At 41.8% G+C, this 18,689-nt stretch overlaps 1 protein-coding gene across 2 annotated transcripts in view; it reads left to right on the top strand.

Moving 5' to 3' along the window:
• Nucleotides 1–15,343, top strand: part of LOC131928617 (uncharacterized) — a 49,953-nt gene extending 34,610 nt beyond the window's left edge. For both annotated transcript variants that reach the window (XM_059284689.1, XM_059284688.1), the window contains exons 20-23: nucleotides 1,374–1,455; nucleotides 3,754–3,905; nucleotides 4,013–4,100; nucleotides 13,141–15,343. In XM_059284689.1, coding sequence (XP_059140672.1) covers nucleotides 1,374–1,455; nucleotides 3,754–3,905; nucleotides 4,013–4,100; nucleotides 13,141–13,212 — 394 coding nt within the window. In that variant the 3' untranslated portion in view covers nucleotides 13,213–15,343. The remainder of the gene's footprint in view (nucleotides 1–1,373; nucleotides 1,456–3,753; nucleotides 3,906–4,012; nucleotides 4,101–13,140) is intronic.
• The last annotated feature ends 3,346 nt before the right edge of the window (nucleotides 15,344–18,689 follow it).

The raw sequence follows: 18,689 nt of genomic DNA, 5'->3' as shown, positions 1-18,689 counted from the left end.
GCTGTTTCACATGTCTACGTATTATAGGGGGGGTGGTAAAATAGGAGGGGGGATAGACTTGAAGACTAGAGCCACGTGACAAACTAGCAATCATTTTAAAATACCTAGCCGCCAGCTCACTTCAAAAACCCGAACATCAATCAGTTCGACTAACCGGTACACCAAGCTCTATAATCAAACCAAACCCAAACATACAACACCTCTAATACTTACCTTTACAACTCGAATACCAGCATGGTATCCTGAACCCTAATCTCAACCTCAACACAATAAACCCTAATCTTAAAACACCAAACCTTTAATCTCAACAACCCTAACCTTAAAGCATCAAACCCTAACCTTAAAGCATCAAACCCTAACCTTAAAGCATCAAACCCTAACCTTAAAGCATCAAACCCTAACCTTAAGAACCATAAACATTGCTTAACAAAAACACACAACACGAACAGTGGCATCAATAAGGGCTCTACATTGGTTATCACATTTGTTTTGTTATTGTTATTGAGAATGCGATAGCGTAGTCCAGTGCATGAGCATACAACTGCTAACCCGAAAGTCTCGAGTTCGAATCCGGATTCAAGTCCGCAGAGCGTCACTAGGTCCAACCAGCGCCGCTAGGTACCTGATTCACCTTAGGGAAAGCAAAAAAGCTGTAGTGCTGACCATACTAACCCTTCATATGCCCAGATTACGGAAACATGTGAACTCTACTTCACTTGTCTTATGGTTCGAAAGGGAACTTAACCTATTCTTATTGAGTTGGTGAATGAACTATCGTAAAAAAGCCAGTTTTTTTTAAAAAAATGTAATAATCTTTTTTCATGATTTATCACTAGCCGTATTACTCTTTCAAACATGGCTGTCCATTTGGCAATAAAGTAGAGTTCGTCTCTGTGACCTCAGCATATGATGGGTCATGATTTAGTGTTAATGCTTTCCCTGAAGTATGTCAGGCACCCGTCAGAGCTGGATGGCGGAGGCGTAGCGAGGAGGGGGGCATATGTCCCCGGGCGTCGACCCTAGGGGGCGCCAAAATGGGTTGAAAAAATATTTAAAAACTCATTTTAGCTGCAGTTTTGCACTGTAAATATAAAAAAATATATTGGGGAGGGGGGCGCCGAATGGAAAGTTTGTCCCCGGGCGCCGGGAAGGGTCACTACGCCTCTGCTGGGTGGACTCTAGTACGTCTTTCGTGCTCACACCTGTGATCCGAAAACTCCAGGAAGTCCTCACACCCATGATCCGAACTCAAGATTTTCGTCTAGCAGCCGTACGCTCTACCACCCAACCACACCATCCTTGTTAGCTTTAATGGCCAGTGTTTCCACCAAGCCCCACTGCTCTACAACTTTGGAACCCTTGTTTTTTTTCAGGTGCACTCAGATGGTGGATGTGGCCACAGGGGATCTCAAGTTAAAGTTTGAGTCACCACTTGGGGAGGTGAACAGTTTGTTGGTGAGTTGAATGGCGAGTTGGCTTGTGGCTGAGTGATTTAAATTACAAGTAGATTTGTTGACTGATGTATTTAATCCAGTTCCCAGACAAATGCGCAAATGGAAAAATGCGAAAATGGAAAAACCAGGTAGTCTAGTATCATTTAATGTATGAATCCACACACGATATTATTACTGAATATCACCTAATATCACTTGAATACTGACACATCACCTAATGTTGTATGAACCCCACACATACCACCCCACACATACAGTCCCCCCACACATACCAGCCTAACATACCACCCACAAATACTACCCCACACATACTACCCACCCACTCATACCTAACCACACATACCACCCACACGTACCGCCCCACACATACCACCCACCCATACCACCGCCCCACACATACCACCTATTCATACCACCCATTCATACCACCCCACACATACCGCCCCACACATGGGCTGCCCCACACATACTGCCCCACACATACCAACCACCCACACATACCACCCACCCACACATACCACCCATTCATACCACCCCACACATACTGCCCCACACATACTGCCCCACACATACCACCCACCCACACATACCACCCCACACATACCGCCCCACACATACTGCCCCACACATACTGCCCCACACATACTGCCCCACACATACTGCCCCACACATACCGCCCCACACATACCACCCATTCATACCGCCCCACACATACCGCCCCACACATACTGCCCCACACATACTGCCCCACACATACTGCCCCACACATACTGCCCCACACATACCACCCACCCACACATACCACCCATTCATACCACCCCACACATACTGCCCCACACATACTGCCCCACACATACTGCCCCACACATACCACCCACCCACACATACCACCCATTCATACCACCCCACACATACTGCCCCACACATACTGCCCCACACATACCAACCACCCACACATACCACCCACCCACACATACCACCCCACACATACCACCCCACATATACCACCCCACACATTCCACCCACACATACCACCCCACACATCCCACCCACCCACACATACCACCCGATGCCACTAGACTCCAGACATATGACAATATGCCCTGTGACTCCCACGCACACTTGCACCCGCTGCCCCGTGACGTAACACCCCAGACCCTCTCTTCCCCTGACATTGAACCCCATGACCCCCCATCTATTTTTATCTTCGTCCGACGCCCGAGATAGCATCAGGGTTTTTTTTGTTATTGATAGCCTTGATTTGATCATCTCGCAGTGAGGGGAGATCACTCGCCGGGCTCGTCTATTAACTTGTTTGTATTTTCCTACTGGCTTATCTCCCTCCCTTATGTACACAGGCAGCTGAAGGGTCGTCCATTGTCTTGTGTGAGTGGGGGTGTTGTGGGGGGGGGGGGGATGTGTGTGGTTGGGGTGTGGAGTTGGTGAGTGTATGAGAATATGGCTTTTGTTTAACGTATGGGGGAACTGTTCTAACATATACCTGCATTTTGTGTTTGGTTTGTTAATTAACTCTAATTAAGTGTTGCATGAAACGGCGGAATCACTCTCTGCATCCCCCCTCCTATTTTTCGCCGTCTTACTATATCTTTAATGTCTGACTTCATACTTACTGTCTCACTTGATATTCATTGTTTCACTTCATATTCATTGTCTCACTTACGCTTTAATGCCTCACCTCGTGCTCACTGTCTCACCTTTTCTCACAGTATCACCACTGTCTCACTATCCCTGACTCACCACGTTCACCATTTCATCACGTCGTTACTGACTCGCCGTCTTACCCCCACCACCCACCAACCTCTTTGAATCCCCCCCCCCCCCCACCCGTCACCACCCCACCCCATCACTTCCAGAAGAACAAGTCAAACCTTATTGTAAAATTGAGAGAGAAAAAAAAAAGTTTCTTCAACTACCCTCGTTTGTTCAAATATGTCGGTCGGTTCTGTTGGTTTGTGCTTTCAGAATTTTCTTTACAGCCCCCCCCCCCCCGATCTCCTGCCCCCAATCATCCTAACCCCAATCATCCTAACACATCACCACTCCACACCCACCCCTCACCCATTAGCAAAATTCTATTATTTAAAAAAAAACAACTAATTTTCAAGCATTGATACTTCATAGCCTTGTCATTTTCTTCAGTCGCAGTATCTTCCCTTTGATTTTTTTTAAAGAAAAAATAACCTCTTACCTCCCTTATAATTTAGCCCTACGTGGTTAAATTCCCTTTTCCATATATTTAAATAAAAAAAATTCGCTCCCCTTTATTTTCACCTATCAGGTTGTCGGTAATTTGATGATTGGGGCCGACGCACAGGGTCGGGCCTGTTTCTGGAACCATCTGTCCGGCGAGCTGGAGGCGGCGGTTCAAGTCCACGACGCTCCCGTCAACAAACTGGCCTACCACAACGGTCACTTTTACACAGCATCCAGGTCAGTGGGACTTCCGTGACTTCCGGTGCCGCCAGAGGCATTGTTATTCTAACCTCGTTCTGAAATCCTGTTTAAAAAAAAATTGAAGTGTTTGTTTGTTGTTGCAGTGATTCGACTGTGAAGGAGTGGGACCTAAAGACAATGACCTGTTTAAGAGTGCTGAAAGGTCATTTAGGTCCTGTCAGGGATGTCAAGGTATGTTGTTTTTTGTTGACATCTAAACTTGGTCGTGTACATGTACTTTTGTAATGTACACATACACACTTGTTTTCACGCCTATTAATACCCCCAGGCCATGAACCACTGCCCCACCAACCATTGGCCCACAGACCACCAACAACTGGCCCACAAAGTATTGGACCACAGTCCACGTCCACTAACCACCTGCCCATAAACCATTGAACCACAGGCCCACCTACCACTGCCCCACCAACCACAGGCCCACACACCATTCACCATCAGTCCACGGCCCACCAACCATAGACCCACCTACCACTGGCCCACTAACCACAGGCCCACACACCATTCACCATCAGTCCACGGCCCACCAACCATAGACCCACCTACCACTGGCCCACCAACCACAGGCCCACACACCATTCACCATCAGTCCACGATCCACCAACCATAGACCCACCAACCACTGACCCACCAACCATAGGCTCACCAACCACAAGCCCACACACACACCATTCACCATCGTTCCACGGCCCACCAACCACTTGCCCACCAACCATAGGCCCACCAACCATAGGCCCACACACACCATTCACCATCGGTCCACGGCCCACCAACCATTCCAGACATGCCTGTAAAACCACGTCCAATTTTGTTTTGGCATCTGACAATCACCCCTCCACCCACTCCTACCCCCCCCCCCCCCCACCCCCACCGTTATTTCCAGACCCACGGAACATTCTCCCCCCATCCAATGCAATTAACTCCAACCTGTCGCCTATATTTTAGCTCCATCGCCGGGGCACCTGCTCGTGGCTGGCTCTGGAACCGATGCTGTCACGAGCTCGGAAACAAAGAGCAAGGGGAGATAAATGAGGTCTTTTGAAGAGCCGTACCGCGTGCTCGGATAACCATCTTCTCCGTCTTTCAAAATACCTTTCATCTTCATGTTGGTTTTTTTATATACATACGTGTGTATATATATATATATATTCAGCCTTCTCTACCTCTTGTACGTACGCCTATACTCATCAACACTTCGTTTAAATATACATCGACTCATCATTTTGACGAGGAGAATGTCGATATTGGTGGGGTGGGGGGGGGGGGGGGGGGGGGGGGGCGGGGGGGTTATATCACCTAATAAAATAGGTTCGTGCTTACGTCAAGGACTATGTCCACCCTGGTTTATGTCAATATTCCGTACCTGTATATTTGAATTTTCCGTACCGGTAAATGTGAATTGTCCATACCGATAAATTTGAATGGTTCATGACGGGTAAATGTAAATTGCCCTTGCCGGATATTATTAAATTTGCCATGCAGGTAAATTTAAATTATATCCAATGCCAGTTGTTGTTAAGCATGTCTGTAAAGGTGTCGTGATTGTTTAAAGGTTAAATATCTATCTTTGCTTTGATCTTTGACCCGGTAGGTTTAACATCTTGACCTACAAGTGCTTATATCTTGACAACTTCTTGACTGCATTCCCTCAATCTACAGATAAGCAAAAGTTTAATAAGTCTAGAAAAAAAATTGCGTTTTTTTTTTTTTTTTTTTTTTTTTTTTTTTTGTGTAACTCTATTTTAAAATAGATCTAGATATGTTTTATATTTTACAAAATTATTTACATTTTTTTAACTTGTCATTTCAATTTTCAAAAATTCTCGTCAAAAATGTCCCGTCCCCCCCAAAATACTTTTTTTTTTTACAACCTTTCTAGTTTGTCTAAACACGGTTCCACCCCTAAGACAATGTCTGATCTCTTTAACACGTTGATGAAAGATAGGTTCGTTCGTGGGTAGTTTTTTTTTTTTTTCTCTTCTTCTTCCCTCTTCGCGTTCACTTCCAATTGTGTTCTGTGAGGAAGATCTACGAGACAAGAAAAGACAACTCAAGGAGCAGAATGATGTCACGAGATGAAGGGAAGTAATGCGGAGATCGCTATGCGAGATTATCGCTTTGCCAAACTCATTTATATATCACCTGTTGTTGAAAGTGTTTTTTTTTTTTTTACCTTTTGTTATGTGTCATGGGAATACACCTGTTGGTGGTGGTGTCAATACATTAGTGCAGTGGTGCTGTCGATATGGTGGTTGTGATGGTGTCGATATGTTGGTGGTGATGGTGTCGATATGTTGATGGTGTTGTCGATATGTTGGTGGTGATGATGTAGATATGTTGGTGATTTTTTGTCGATATTTTGGTGATGATGGTGTCGATTTGTTGTTGGTGTTGTCGATATGTTGGTGGTGATGATGTCAATATGGTGTTGGTGGTGATGTCTATATGGTGTTGGTGGTGATGTCGATATTTTGGTGATTTTGTCGATATGTTGGTGGTGATGTCGATGTGTTGGTGTTGTCGATCTGTTGGTGATGTTGTCGATATGGTGGCGGTGGTGATGTCGATATTTTGGTGGTGTTGTCGATGTTTTGGTGTTGCTGTCGAAACATTGGTGGTGGTTATGTCAACACATTGTCGATGTGTTGGTGTTGCTGTTGTGTTGTGTTGTAGGTGTTATCAATATGTTGTTGGAGGTGATATCGATAAGCTGGCGATGTTGTCGATTTGTTTATTTGTACTCTCATATTTGTAGTACTATCACTACTAGTGCATCAATGATTACGCAGATGTATTGCTGGCCTTGTTGTTCTTCTGACAAATGTTTTCAACGCGGTCGAGAGTATAAAACTCAATTATATTTAACGAGTAATAATTTAGTCGGGGTTTTAGTGACGCTGATTCCGTGGTTCAAAAGCGAGTATTGAAGATATGGCACAATCAAAGACTACTGATCATGTGACCCTATCGCGAGTTCTAATCACGTGAAACTACCGTGAGTAGGCCTACTGATCACGTGACCCTATCACGAGTACTGATCACGTGACCCTATCACGAGTACTGATCACGTAACCCTATCACGAGTACTGATCACGTAACCCTATCACGAGTACTGATCACGTAACCCTATCACGAGTACTGATCATGTGACACTATCGCGAGTACTGATCATGTGACCCTATCGCGAGTACTGATCATGTGACCCTATCGCGAGTACTGATCATGTGACCCTATCGCGAGTTACTAATCACGTGACACTATCGCGAGTACTGATCATGTGACCCTATCGCGAGTACTGATCATGTGACCCTATCGCGAGTACTGATCATGTGACCCTATCGCGAGTTACTAATCACGTGACACTATCGCGAGTACTGATCATGTGACCCTATCGCGAGTACTGATCATGTGACCCTATCGCGAGTTACTAATCACGTGACACTATCGCGAGTACTGATCATGTGACCCTATCGCGAGTACTGATCATGTGACCCAATCTCAAATTCGATTCGATATCGAGCCCCAGACCCCCACACCATGTGACCGACAGCCGTTGGCTCCGCCATCTTCACCAGCACGTGAGTGACGACATTTGGTCATAATCTCGACACCGCACTGTTTGGTCTGATGTCGGCATAATCTCGAACCCGAGCTGGTGGCGGCCCTTGTGTTTGAAGCCGCGGTGACCTGGCCGTTGCAGCAGTCAGGGGCAGACAACTGCGGCACATGGCCATCCTCTGGCCGGGTGGATGTCTGCTGATCTCCCCTGTTCTCGTCTGGTTTACTCCCCTTGCTGATTACTTTTTTTTTTTTTTTTTTTTTTTTTTTTTTTTTTTTTTTTTTGGCAGTCGTCAGCCAAACTAACAAACTTTTGGCTTTTACAAATCTTGAGTTTTGTTGGCTGTGGTGTTTGGCTTTACAAATACTGGGAACGGGATTTAAAAAAAAAAAAAAAATTAAATTACGGAGAAAGATCTAGAATTTAGAGTCGAGGAGAAAGAAATAGGGAGAAAGACCTAAAGCCGAAGAGAAAGAAATCAGGAAAAAGGCAGACAAATGAACAGAGGCGTAGCGAGAGGGGGGGGGCGGGGGGGGGGGGGGGACATATGTCCCCGGGCGCCGACCTTAGGGGGGTCGCCAAATTGAAAGTTTGAGGGGGGGGGGTGCAAATGAAAAGTTCGAGGGGGGGTGCGAATCGAAAGTTTTGTCCCCGGGCGCCGGGAGGGGTCGCTACGCCTCTGCAAATGAACAATCGAAAGAAATCAGGAAAAAGACAGACAAATGAACAATCGAAAGAAATCAGGAAAAAGACAGACAAATGAACAATCGAAAGAAATCAGGAAAAAGACCGACAAAAAAAAAAAGAAATTAGAAAAAAAAGAAATAAATAGGAAGAAAGACAGCGTTGAACTTTGAAGAGAAAGTGAGAGGGTCGAAAGTGCGATTGAGAGGTCGATAGAGATATCTATCAGTGCTAACTTGAGTTTAGGCGTGAGGTTCGGCTGTGTAGAGAGTTTATGGAAACTATTGGCTGGATGAATAGCTGAGTTCACGCGGTGCATTCAATACAGTGTAGTAAGAACAGGCGCCTATCTACGTAACGGACGGATTGATTGCTCATTACTGTCTATATTATATATATATATATATATATATATATATATATATATATATATATATATATATATATATATATATATATATATATAGAGAGAGAGAGAGAGAGAGAGAGAGAGAGAGAGAGAGAGAGGGCGGGGGGGACATATGTCCCCGGGCGCCGACCTTAGGGGGCGCCAAAATAGGTTGGAAAAATAAATTAAAAAGCTTGAGGGGGGTGCCAATCGAAATCTTGAGGGGGGGGGGGAGTGCAAATTGAAATCTTGAGGGGTGCAAATCGAAAGTTTGAGGGGGGGGGGGGGTGCAAATCGAAATCATGAGGGGGGATGCAAATCTAAAGTTTGTCCCCGGGCGCCGGGAAGGGTCGCTACGCCTCTGGCTTTGAGTGTGTTTGGTTAGGGTCATTATGCCGTGGGTCAGAATTTGTAATAAAATTTTATTTAGTTCACAATCCCCTTCGTTTTTATGTAGGCCCCCTATATAGCAAAGCTTTAAACTCAATTTTGACCCACTTAAGTTTCCAGATAAATAAGTCTCCGTCGGCGTCGCACGAATATCCAATTGTAATCAAATTACAATATTAAATGAGTCATACAAAAATTAAACTAAAGATTACTCTATTCAGTACCAAAAGGGGCGATAAAAATGTTAATTTCTAGCGGTACACGATTCCTCGGGAGAGCTGTATTTGATATATTCACCCCCTAGAGCCGACCAAGGACAATAGTAAGGAGCGGATAATTGTCTTATAAAGTTGAGATCGCAAACTACTCAACGGGTATTAATAAAATAATTTGTGTGCTATATTGTGTCAATTGCATTCACAACGAATATAATTTGTTAACTGGAGCCGAAATGTGTGAAAACTGACCCAATAACAGAATGGCCTGATCTCACGGGGAGTTTGGGGGAGGGGGGGGGGGGCACGAATCCACGGGGCTAATGACCTGTCAATCTACCGCTGCCATCGCCCCGGTGCCATAATTACAGCCTCCGACCGCGGGGCGTCCCTGCACGTCATCGCGTCCGGCCTGACCGGGGGGACGCTGGTCACCTGTGGGTACCGCCCCATGTCGCACCTGGCCCGGGCACACCTGTGCACCTATCTGTCACAATATCGACACCACCCCCTCCCTCCGTGTGAAACGTAATAGGTTGGGAGTTCCCCTAGTGACGGTATTGTTCCCTTTGTTTTGACGGTTCCTTTTTTTTTGTTTGGTTCCCTCACGTGCGGAACATGTGCGGTGCTGATGAAAAGGTGTTGGCTTGTTGTCTGTTCTAGTTTTCCTTTACTACATCATGGCATCCGTTTAAATCAACTACATTGGTCAGTGCCGGAGCTAGGGTTACAAGGTGCGTAAGGGTAGAGGGAGGCGTTGTACAACTTATACATTAGTGTTGGGGGCCTATATGATGGGAACTGGTAATGTATATATATATATATATATATATATTATATATATATATATATATATATATATATATATATATATATATATATATTTATATATATATATATATATATATATATATAAATAAAAATTTATATATATATATATATATATATATATATATATATATATATATATATATATATATATATATATATATATATATATATATATACATGCGTGCATGCATACAATCATACATACATATACACATACATACATTCATACATACATACATAAATACATACATACACACATACATACATACTTACATACATACATACACATTTGCATACATACATACATACACACATACATACATATTTGCATACATACATGTGGTAAACACATATAGGCCTATATTCATACATACACATGCATATATATATATATATATATATATATATATATATATATATATATATATATATATATATATATATATATATATATATATATATATATATATATATATATATATATATATATATATATATATATATATATATATATATAAACCTCGCTTTGCCTTGATTGTGATGCTGAACTCGCCTGCTGTTGATGTGACAACCGTCTTGCTATCCGTCAACAGTTGCCCGTTCGGCTAACCCACGTCGACCATTGTCTCCTCCACGGTAGGAGTTGAACGATGGTCATTTCTCCGCTTGTTATCTCCCCTGCTGGTCAGTCCACATGACGGCGATGGCCAGTTCAAATGACCGGCCCAGGTGGTTGGTATAAAAAAGATTTAATGAGCAATTAGTATCAGTGTGACGCCCCTGGTCGGCTACCATTGACTTGTGGGTCGTGTTCTGTCAACACCTGCGTCGTGCACCTGAGGTCACCTGTGAAGAAATAAATGGCCGGTGCACTTTGTTGCTTTCCCCTCCTCCCCAACCCCCCCCCCCCCCCTCCATCTCCGTAGTTTGAAAGTCAAATGGATAACTTATCTTTTGAACTTTGGGAACACGGGAGCTCATACAGAGGCCGTGTGTACTACTTGTCTAGAGGCCATGTGCACCTGTTGTCTAGAGGCCATGTGCACCTGTTGTCTAGAAGCCATGTGCACCTGTTGTCTAGAGGCCATGTGCACCTGTTGTCTAGAGGCCATGTGCACCTGTTGTCTAGAAGCCATGTGCACCTGTTGTCTAGAGGCCATGTGCACCTGTTGTCTAGAGGCCATGTGCACCTGTTGTCTAGAGGCCATGTGTGCTACTTGTCTAGAGGCCATGTGCACCTGTTGTCTAGAGGCCATGTGCACCTGTTGTCTAGAGGCCATGTGCACCTGTTGTCTAGAGGCTAGTCCATGTGTACCTGTTGTCTAGAGGCTAGTCCATGTGCACCTGTTGTCTAGAGGCCATGTGCACCTGTTGTCTAGAGACCATATGCACCTGTTGTCTAGAGACCATGTGCACCTGTTGTCTAGAGGCCAGTCCATGTGAACCTGTTTTCTAGAGGCCATGTGTACCTGTTGTCTAGAGGCCATGTGCACCTGTTGTCTAGAGGCCATGTGCACCTGTTGTCTAGAGGCCATGTGTACCTGTTTGTCTAGAGGCCATGTGCACCTGTTGTCTAGAGGCCATGTGCACCTGTTGTCTAGAGGCCATGTGCACCTGTTGTCTAGAGGCCATGTGTACCTGTTGTCTAGAGGCCAGTCCATGTGCACCTGTTGTCTAGAGGCCAGACCATGTGCACATGTTTTCGAAAGCATCAAGTAATTTACTTTTTTGTTTAGAACCCACGCGCCAAAGAGTCCTACATTTATAAATTTTAGACGTATGCCAGAATTTTGTTTCTATTGAACAACTCGTAGTGCAGCCTACCTACAAGATGACAATTGTTCAGCTCGCCTACCATACAACCATGCGGATAATTCTAGGTTTCCCCTTCAAACGTTGCCACTTTTTCTATCAAGCTTCTTACACCTATCCGCTTTCATCTCTCCACTTGAAAGCAAAAAAGTTGTCAAAACCAATCTTAACTTTCTCAAATACCACCCCCTCCCTCACACACACACTTTCCACCAACAAAAAAATTATATTTATAATCACTCATTTTCTTGTAGTCGATTTGTGGTCACGTGACAACATTCCTCGCGACTGATTGGTCCGGGAATCTGCTGCAAGTGACAAGCCTGGCAGAACCGTTTCAGGTCCGGGGAACTAGAGCGACGTGGGGGAGGAAAGGGGGGGGGGGGACGGAACACCTCCCCGTGTCGGTCCGTCGTTGTCTCGTTTGTTTCCCTTCATCTTTTTCGTTTAGTGTTACCCTATCCGCCCCCCCCCCCCCCTCACTCAATATCCCCACAGTAAACCAGGTTTTTAAGGGAAAATGTTTAAAAAAATAATACATTCTGACTTGACTTGCGTTTTCTATATATACGCAGGGTATTATTATTGATTTTAGTTTTGTCTTGTCGAAAATTTGACTTTTTTGTATTGTGATGTAAATGACATGTGCTTTCCTTTGTAATCCATTTGTCATTTTTGGCTTGGTATCCATTTTGTCATCTGTTGTGTCTCGGCATTTATAACACATTGTCATTATCTCTTTATCTACATTACATCTGTCTTGTATTGGCATCAATATGACATTTGCATTGTCTTATTCATATGACATTTATTTTATCTTATCCATATGACATTTGTATAGTCTTGTCCGTATGACATTTGTATTGTCTTATCCATATGACATTTGTATTGTCTTATCCATATGAAATTTGTATTATCTTATCCATAACATTTGTATTGTCTTATCCATATAACATTTGTATTATCTTATCCATATGACATTTGTATTATCTTATCCGTATGACATTTGTATTGTCTTATCCATGACATTTGTATTGTCTTATCCATATGACATTTGTATTATCTTATCCATAACATTTGTATTGTCTTATCCATGACATTTGTATTGTCTTATCCATATGACATTTGTATTATCTTATCCATAACATTTGTATTATCTTATCCATAACATTTGTATTGTCTTGTCTTCCATGCGAAATATGTTGTGTATTGCCATGCACGTGATATTTGTTGTATCTTGTCATGCACATGACATGTGTCGTGTTTTGTCATTTACATGACATGTGTCGTGCCCCTGTAATCCATATGACAAATTGTTCGTATCCGGTCATCCAGGTGTCGGACAAAAGGATCGTCACATGTGGGGACGATGGGACCACGAGGATTTACGATCTGGACATGGGCTAAGTCCTGGTCAAGTCGCGCTTACATCAGGCTCTGAGAGGTCAGGTCTTGGAAAGGTCAGGTTCTGAGAGGTCATGTCTCAGATAGGTCTTGGACATGTCAAGGCGTGGACAGGTCAGGACTTTAGAAAGGCAACTGTAGATGTTTTCATGTCCCCCCCCCCTTCACCCCTTTTTAAAGGGTCATCGGTTTGACATAGTTTATAGTTGTCGTTTATCTAACTTAGTACTAGTACATAACGGAACATGTGTTGTTTTTTTCTCTATAACATGCGAATGGGTAAACTCATTCCTCTTAGCATTCAACCAGTTCATATTTAGCAAACTCAAGCAATAACGTATTCATGGGGTAAACTTTTAATCTTGATTGATATTGCCATTTGTTAAAAGATAAGTTATCAGGTTGTTGTTTTGTACTAATTGATCTTTGTTTTTGACAAACTGTATGTTTTAAAAAACTTAATCTGGAGAATTGTATTTATAAATCTTAATCTGACAAAATGTTTTTATAAATCTTAATCTGACAAATAGTATATTATATAAATCTTAATCTGAACAAATTGTATATCTATATAAATCTTAATCTAACTAATAGTATACCTATATTAATCTTTATCTGCTACTGCTGACGGTTCAAGTGATAGCCATTAAATGGTAGATTTTTTTTTTTCACAAGGCAGCTGATTTGTTTTTCAAAGATAACATTCTACTTGTCAAAATGTATCACCCATCTGTTGTTGAAATGTAATATTTTATTGTATTGTAAAATTAATTTATTCCATTAAATATTTTTTCTTGTAATTATTTTTTAAATGTAAAATTAGGTAGATAGCTTTAATACTGTCTCATATTTGAATCCATTTTTTTTTTTGGTGCTAGCTTAGCAAATCTGTGATATCATTGATACATTTTATTTTCTTGGAATTTTTTCTTCTCCAATATTTTGTGATAGTTGTTGAAACAACCAATTTATTTGTGCCAAAAAAATTCAATAATAATTATGGATGTATTGTTTTAACCCATATTATCCCAAGGTCTCAAATTTTTATAATTTGTTGATATGGTTTAGCTTTTGGGCACTGAATGAAGGAATGGCTATGGATTTTTTTTAAAAATCAATACTTTTTTAAATATCGATTTTTTAAAAAACGTCCCATAAATGGGACGCCAGCAACGAACGGCCCCATGTACATTTATTGAAAAATAAAATCATTTATCACGAAATATGGCTAATCACGCGAAAATTAAGCTGTATACTGATTTTGTATTGTTAGACCAATGATTACATTGTTTAGGACAGCTAAAAATAATGATAATGATCAATTGGGTTAGCCATACCATGGTCTAAAATGCAGAAATTATGTTCAAATGTCTAGTTTTCTTTCAATCTAGCACCCATCAAAGTGAATAACACTTGGAAATAAGTAAAGCTGTGACTGGTACATCTAATTATACACACATGATCACAAATATTGTTATTATTCATCGAAAATGTAATATAATTAAATATAAATAATTGATTTTTTGGGGGGCGTACTTGAAATTTTCAGGGGTGGGGACTTAAATTTTAGGGAAAGGGTGGACATTGGTGAAAGTATGTTTTGTATATAAATTCCATTTTGTTCTGGGGGCAGAGCCCCCCCCCCCCTCCTCCGAAATGATGCCTGAAAGAAACTCTGCCCTCAGTGAATTTGCAAAAGATGATCCGGTCCAGTCCCAGATGTCATCCAGCCATCTTCTCTTTTGTTACCTTCGCTATTCCCTCCCCCCCCCCCCTCACAGGCGTACATAAGGACATCAGACATCTTATTTCTAGGGCCCGGATCCGTCTCTGGGGGCTTGTATTGAGTGTTCATGGCTCTCATCCATGTATGCACCTCACTATGCGAACAGCTCCCAATCTAACAAAAGGAATCTCCTTAAAAAGTTAACAAAGTAAAACTGGTATCGGGAACCTTTGGAGTGAATATTATTGGGGCATGACAACTGTACACAGCTAATTCACATTTCTGCTATATGTAGCATAAGCTCTCTTATATGAAGAGAGTTAACCAACCCCCATGACTGAATCATTTCACCTAAATCGTGGCCATTGTTATTATTTTGTTTTGTTATGATTTTAATATCACGCGCTAGTAAATTGACAGCAATACTAAATTAGTTTGTATTCAATGGTATTAAATATTTCAGTAAGTGTAATTCTGAAAACTTAAAAATAAAATGTAAGTTTTTCAATATTTGCAATTTTTTAATACAATAATATATAAGAAAATATATCTCAAGGTCATAATTAAATATCTATAAATACTACTTAACACCCCAAAGTCAACAGTTAACAAAGTCAACAATTGTTTCAAAATAAATAACAATTTAACATAAATATTTGCATCTGTGTTTCTCGCTAGTGTCCAATGAATGTGACGTTTGTGTAACAATCTGCATAAATATAGGTCAAGGTCATAATTAAATATCTATAAATACTACTTAACACCCCAAAGTCAGCAGTTAACAAAGTCAACAATTGTTTCACCATAAATAACCATTTAACATAAAAATTTGCATCTGTGTTTCTCGCTAGTGTCCAATAAATGTGACGTTTGTGTAACAATCTACATGGGGCCATTCGTTGCTAGCGTCCCACTTATGGGACGCTTGTTCTACACTTGATATAACGAAGTAGTAAAAAAAAAATTATTCTTAAATTTTTATCAGATAGAAATATGGTACTGCTACAAGTTTCAAATGTATTTTGCACTTAAAATGTTAATATTTTAGAAGATATGCATTTTCCTGTGCGCATGTTTTCTTTTTTCCGCCATTTTGACAAGTCCTGCAAATCCGGCACTATAACATTTTTCTGAATAATTTTTTTTTTCACAACACACACACAAATTCAATAGTATAGCCATTTTCAAATACAATGAAATATAATATGTGTTTTAACTAGTTTTTAATAAATTTTAGCAATTTTTTTTACAAGCGTCCCATAAGTGGGACGCTAGCAGAACATGGGTTAAAATCTGAAACAATTCAAATGTTTCGAAACTTTGTTTTTGTCAGAAAACTGGATTATTAATTAGATAATTAAAAATCACGTGCACTAAATGTGTTGACACTGCTCAAGTCCTATGTGATGTAACAATGTATGTTGTAACCCAATACCTCCAACTTTAAGCGTAGACTGTTTCAGTGGCGTAGCGAGGTCTGGTGTCACCCGGTGCGGCACTTAATGGTGTCACCCCCAGAGGTGTAGCGACCCTTCCCGGGGACAAACTTTCAAATTTTTTGATTTGCCCCCCCCCCCCTCAAACTTTCGAATTGCACCCCCCCCCCCCTCAAGTTTTCGATTTGCACACCCCCCCCCCCCTTAAACTTTCGATTTGCACCCCCCCCCCCGTCAAGTTTTTCTCTATATATTTTGCTATTTTTTGCCTTGGTGTCACCCCCCCCCCCCCCCTAAATGGTGTCACCACGTGCGGTCCGCACCCCCCCGCCCCCCCCCCCTCGCTACGCCTCTGGTCTGTTTGTAAAAACCGTGATATAGCGGGGATCGTGCATAGAACTGTAGGCTGTTACACAAAGTAGTAAGGGGCAGTGTTTCCTTCAGGCATCTCCCCAGAGTATCCCATGAACAGATTCCTCAATCCGAACCACCTTCACCGACCTCCTGCACGAACTAGAAACATTACATTTACATAGAAAAATAGATACTTAAACCATGTCCCTCTTCCTCTCGCCCTCTCTCGGTTGCGCAGTAATTTTAACTGCCGCGCAGTCATTTTGTACAAAACATATATCATTGTATAAGACTTTTGTTTTAGAACACCGCGCACACAAAATGCACGCTGCACACGGTCTTTTTCCCCTTAGAGGGTACATAGCGCATAACTATTTAGAATTCCCCCCCCCCCCCCCAATTCGGGGGTGGGGGGGGGGGGGTGTTCATTGTGTTATATGGAGTAAGGGGTGGTATAGATCAGTTATGTAACATATTTATTTCTTAAAGTTCCATTTAGCGCAAATTTTTCGCTTTGATAATTGTTGAATGAACACTTGGACACAACGGACACACACGTTGTTGTATATTTTAAAAGGATTTTATTGTTCCCAACGATGATGTGACTATCACGGGCTATCACCTGACTCCCATAAGTTATTTTAAAAACCTTTGCAGCGCCATATTTATGCCGTGGTTTATGCCGTTGCGCTTTGTTTGAGGTAGTGGGCGGGGAAAAATAATACATACTGCCTCTTTGTAACATAATTTGTATGCACGATCCTTAAGTGGCTGTGATATTTTATTTATTAGCTATTATATACATAGTTTTATAATGTATTTATTAACTATTATTTACATAGTATTACAATATTTTCATCCTATCACTTACATATTATTAGATTTTAACATTTTTAACTTAGTATTACAATTTATTCACTAGCTATCATTTACATAATATTAGATTTTATTTATTAAGTATTACAATTTATTAGCTATAATTTATGTATTACTACATTTATTTTATTTATGAGCTAGTATTTACACATGATTAGGTTGTATTAAGTAATAAAAAAAACTAAACTCAGTTGTTGTTGTTACTTGTCATTGTGTTCGATGATGATAAATTTTAAAATGTGAAAAGTCTCCCCAAATATACATTACGACTTGTATATATAATTCTGTATAGTCTGTAATAAAACATAATCGAGTCCGGCCTGTCTTGCTTCAGAAATGTGAAGTTGTAGATGAAGGACCAAGGAATATGAAAGCACTTTGTAATCAGCACCATGCCAAGCCGCCTTTACCCTTACCGATGTACCTACAGTGAGGTAGGTGTCTTAGAGCGCCTGAACCGAACTCGTAACTTCGGATTAGTAATTGAGCGCTGATTCTTTCGACCATGTCTTTCCTTTCATGCTGCTAAACTGATGGTTCAGTACATTTTTAGGATACTTTAATTAAACGGGGAAGCCTACTCCAGCCAGGGGGGGGGGGGGGTGCGGACCGCACCGGGTGACACCATTTAGGGGGGTGACACCAAGGCAAAAAATAGCAAAATATATAGAGAAAAACTTGAGGGGGGGGGGGTGCAAATCGAAAGTTTGAGGGGAGGGGGGTGCAAATCGAAAATTTGAAAGTTTGTCCCCTGGAAGTGTCGCTACGCCTCTGGGGGGGGGGGGGGGGGTGACACCATTAAGTGCCGCACCGGGTGACACCCGACCTCGCTACGCCACTGGCCTACTCTTCTCGCAACATAAAACTTTTTAAAAATTGGGTAATTTTGGACAATATATTTTAGTTGGAAGGTTCTTTCATACATGCAATCAACAGTGTTTCTTTCAGACTTTTTTTCTCCGGGGATGGGGGGAGGGTTCGGACACTGGTAGAAGTATATATTTGTCATATAAATTCCATTTCTTTCGGGGTGATAGGGGAGCAGTATACTTTCTTCTGAGGGTGTGGAGGAGAGGGAGGGGGGCGAA

The sequence above is a fragment of the Physella acuta genome, unplaced genomic scaffold (assembly GCF_028476545.2).
Source record: "Physella acuta isolate Inbredline_101_S28 unplaced genomic scaffold, ASM2847654v3 ptg001527l, whole genome shotgun sequence".
In the NCBI taxonomy this organism is placed as follows: Eukaryota; Metazoa; Mollusca; class Gastropoda; family Physidae; genus Physella; species Physella acuta.
Note: the sequence above shows the minus strand (reverse complement) of the source record. Positions and strands in the feature narration are given on the sequence as shown.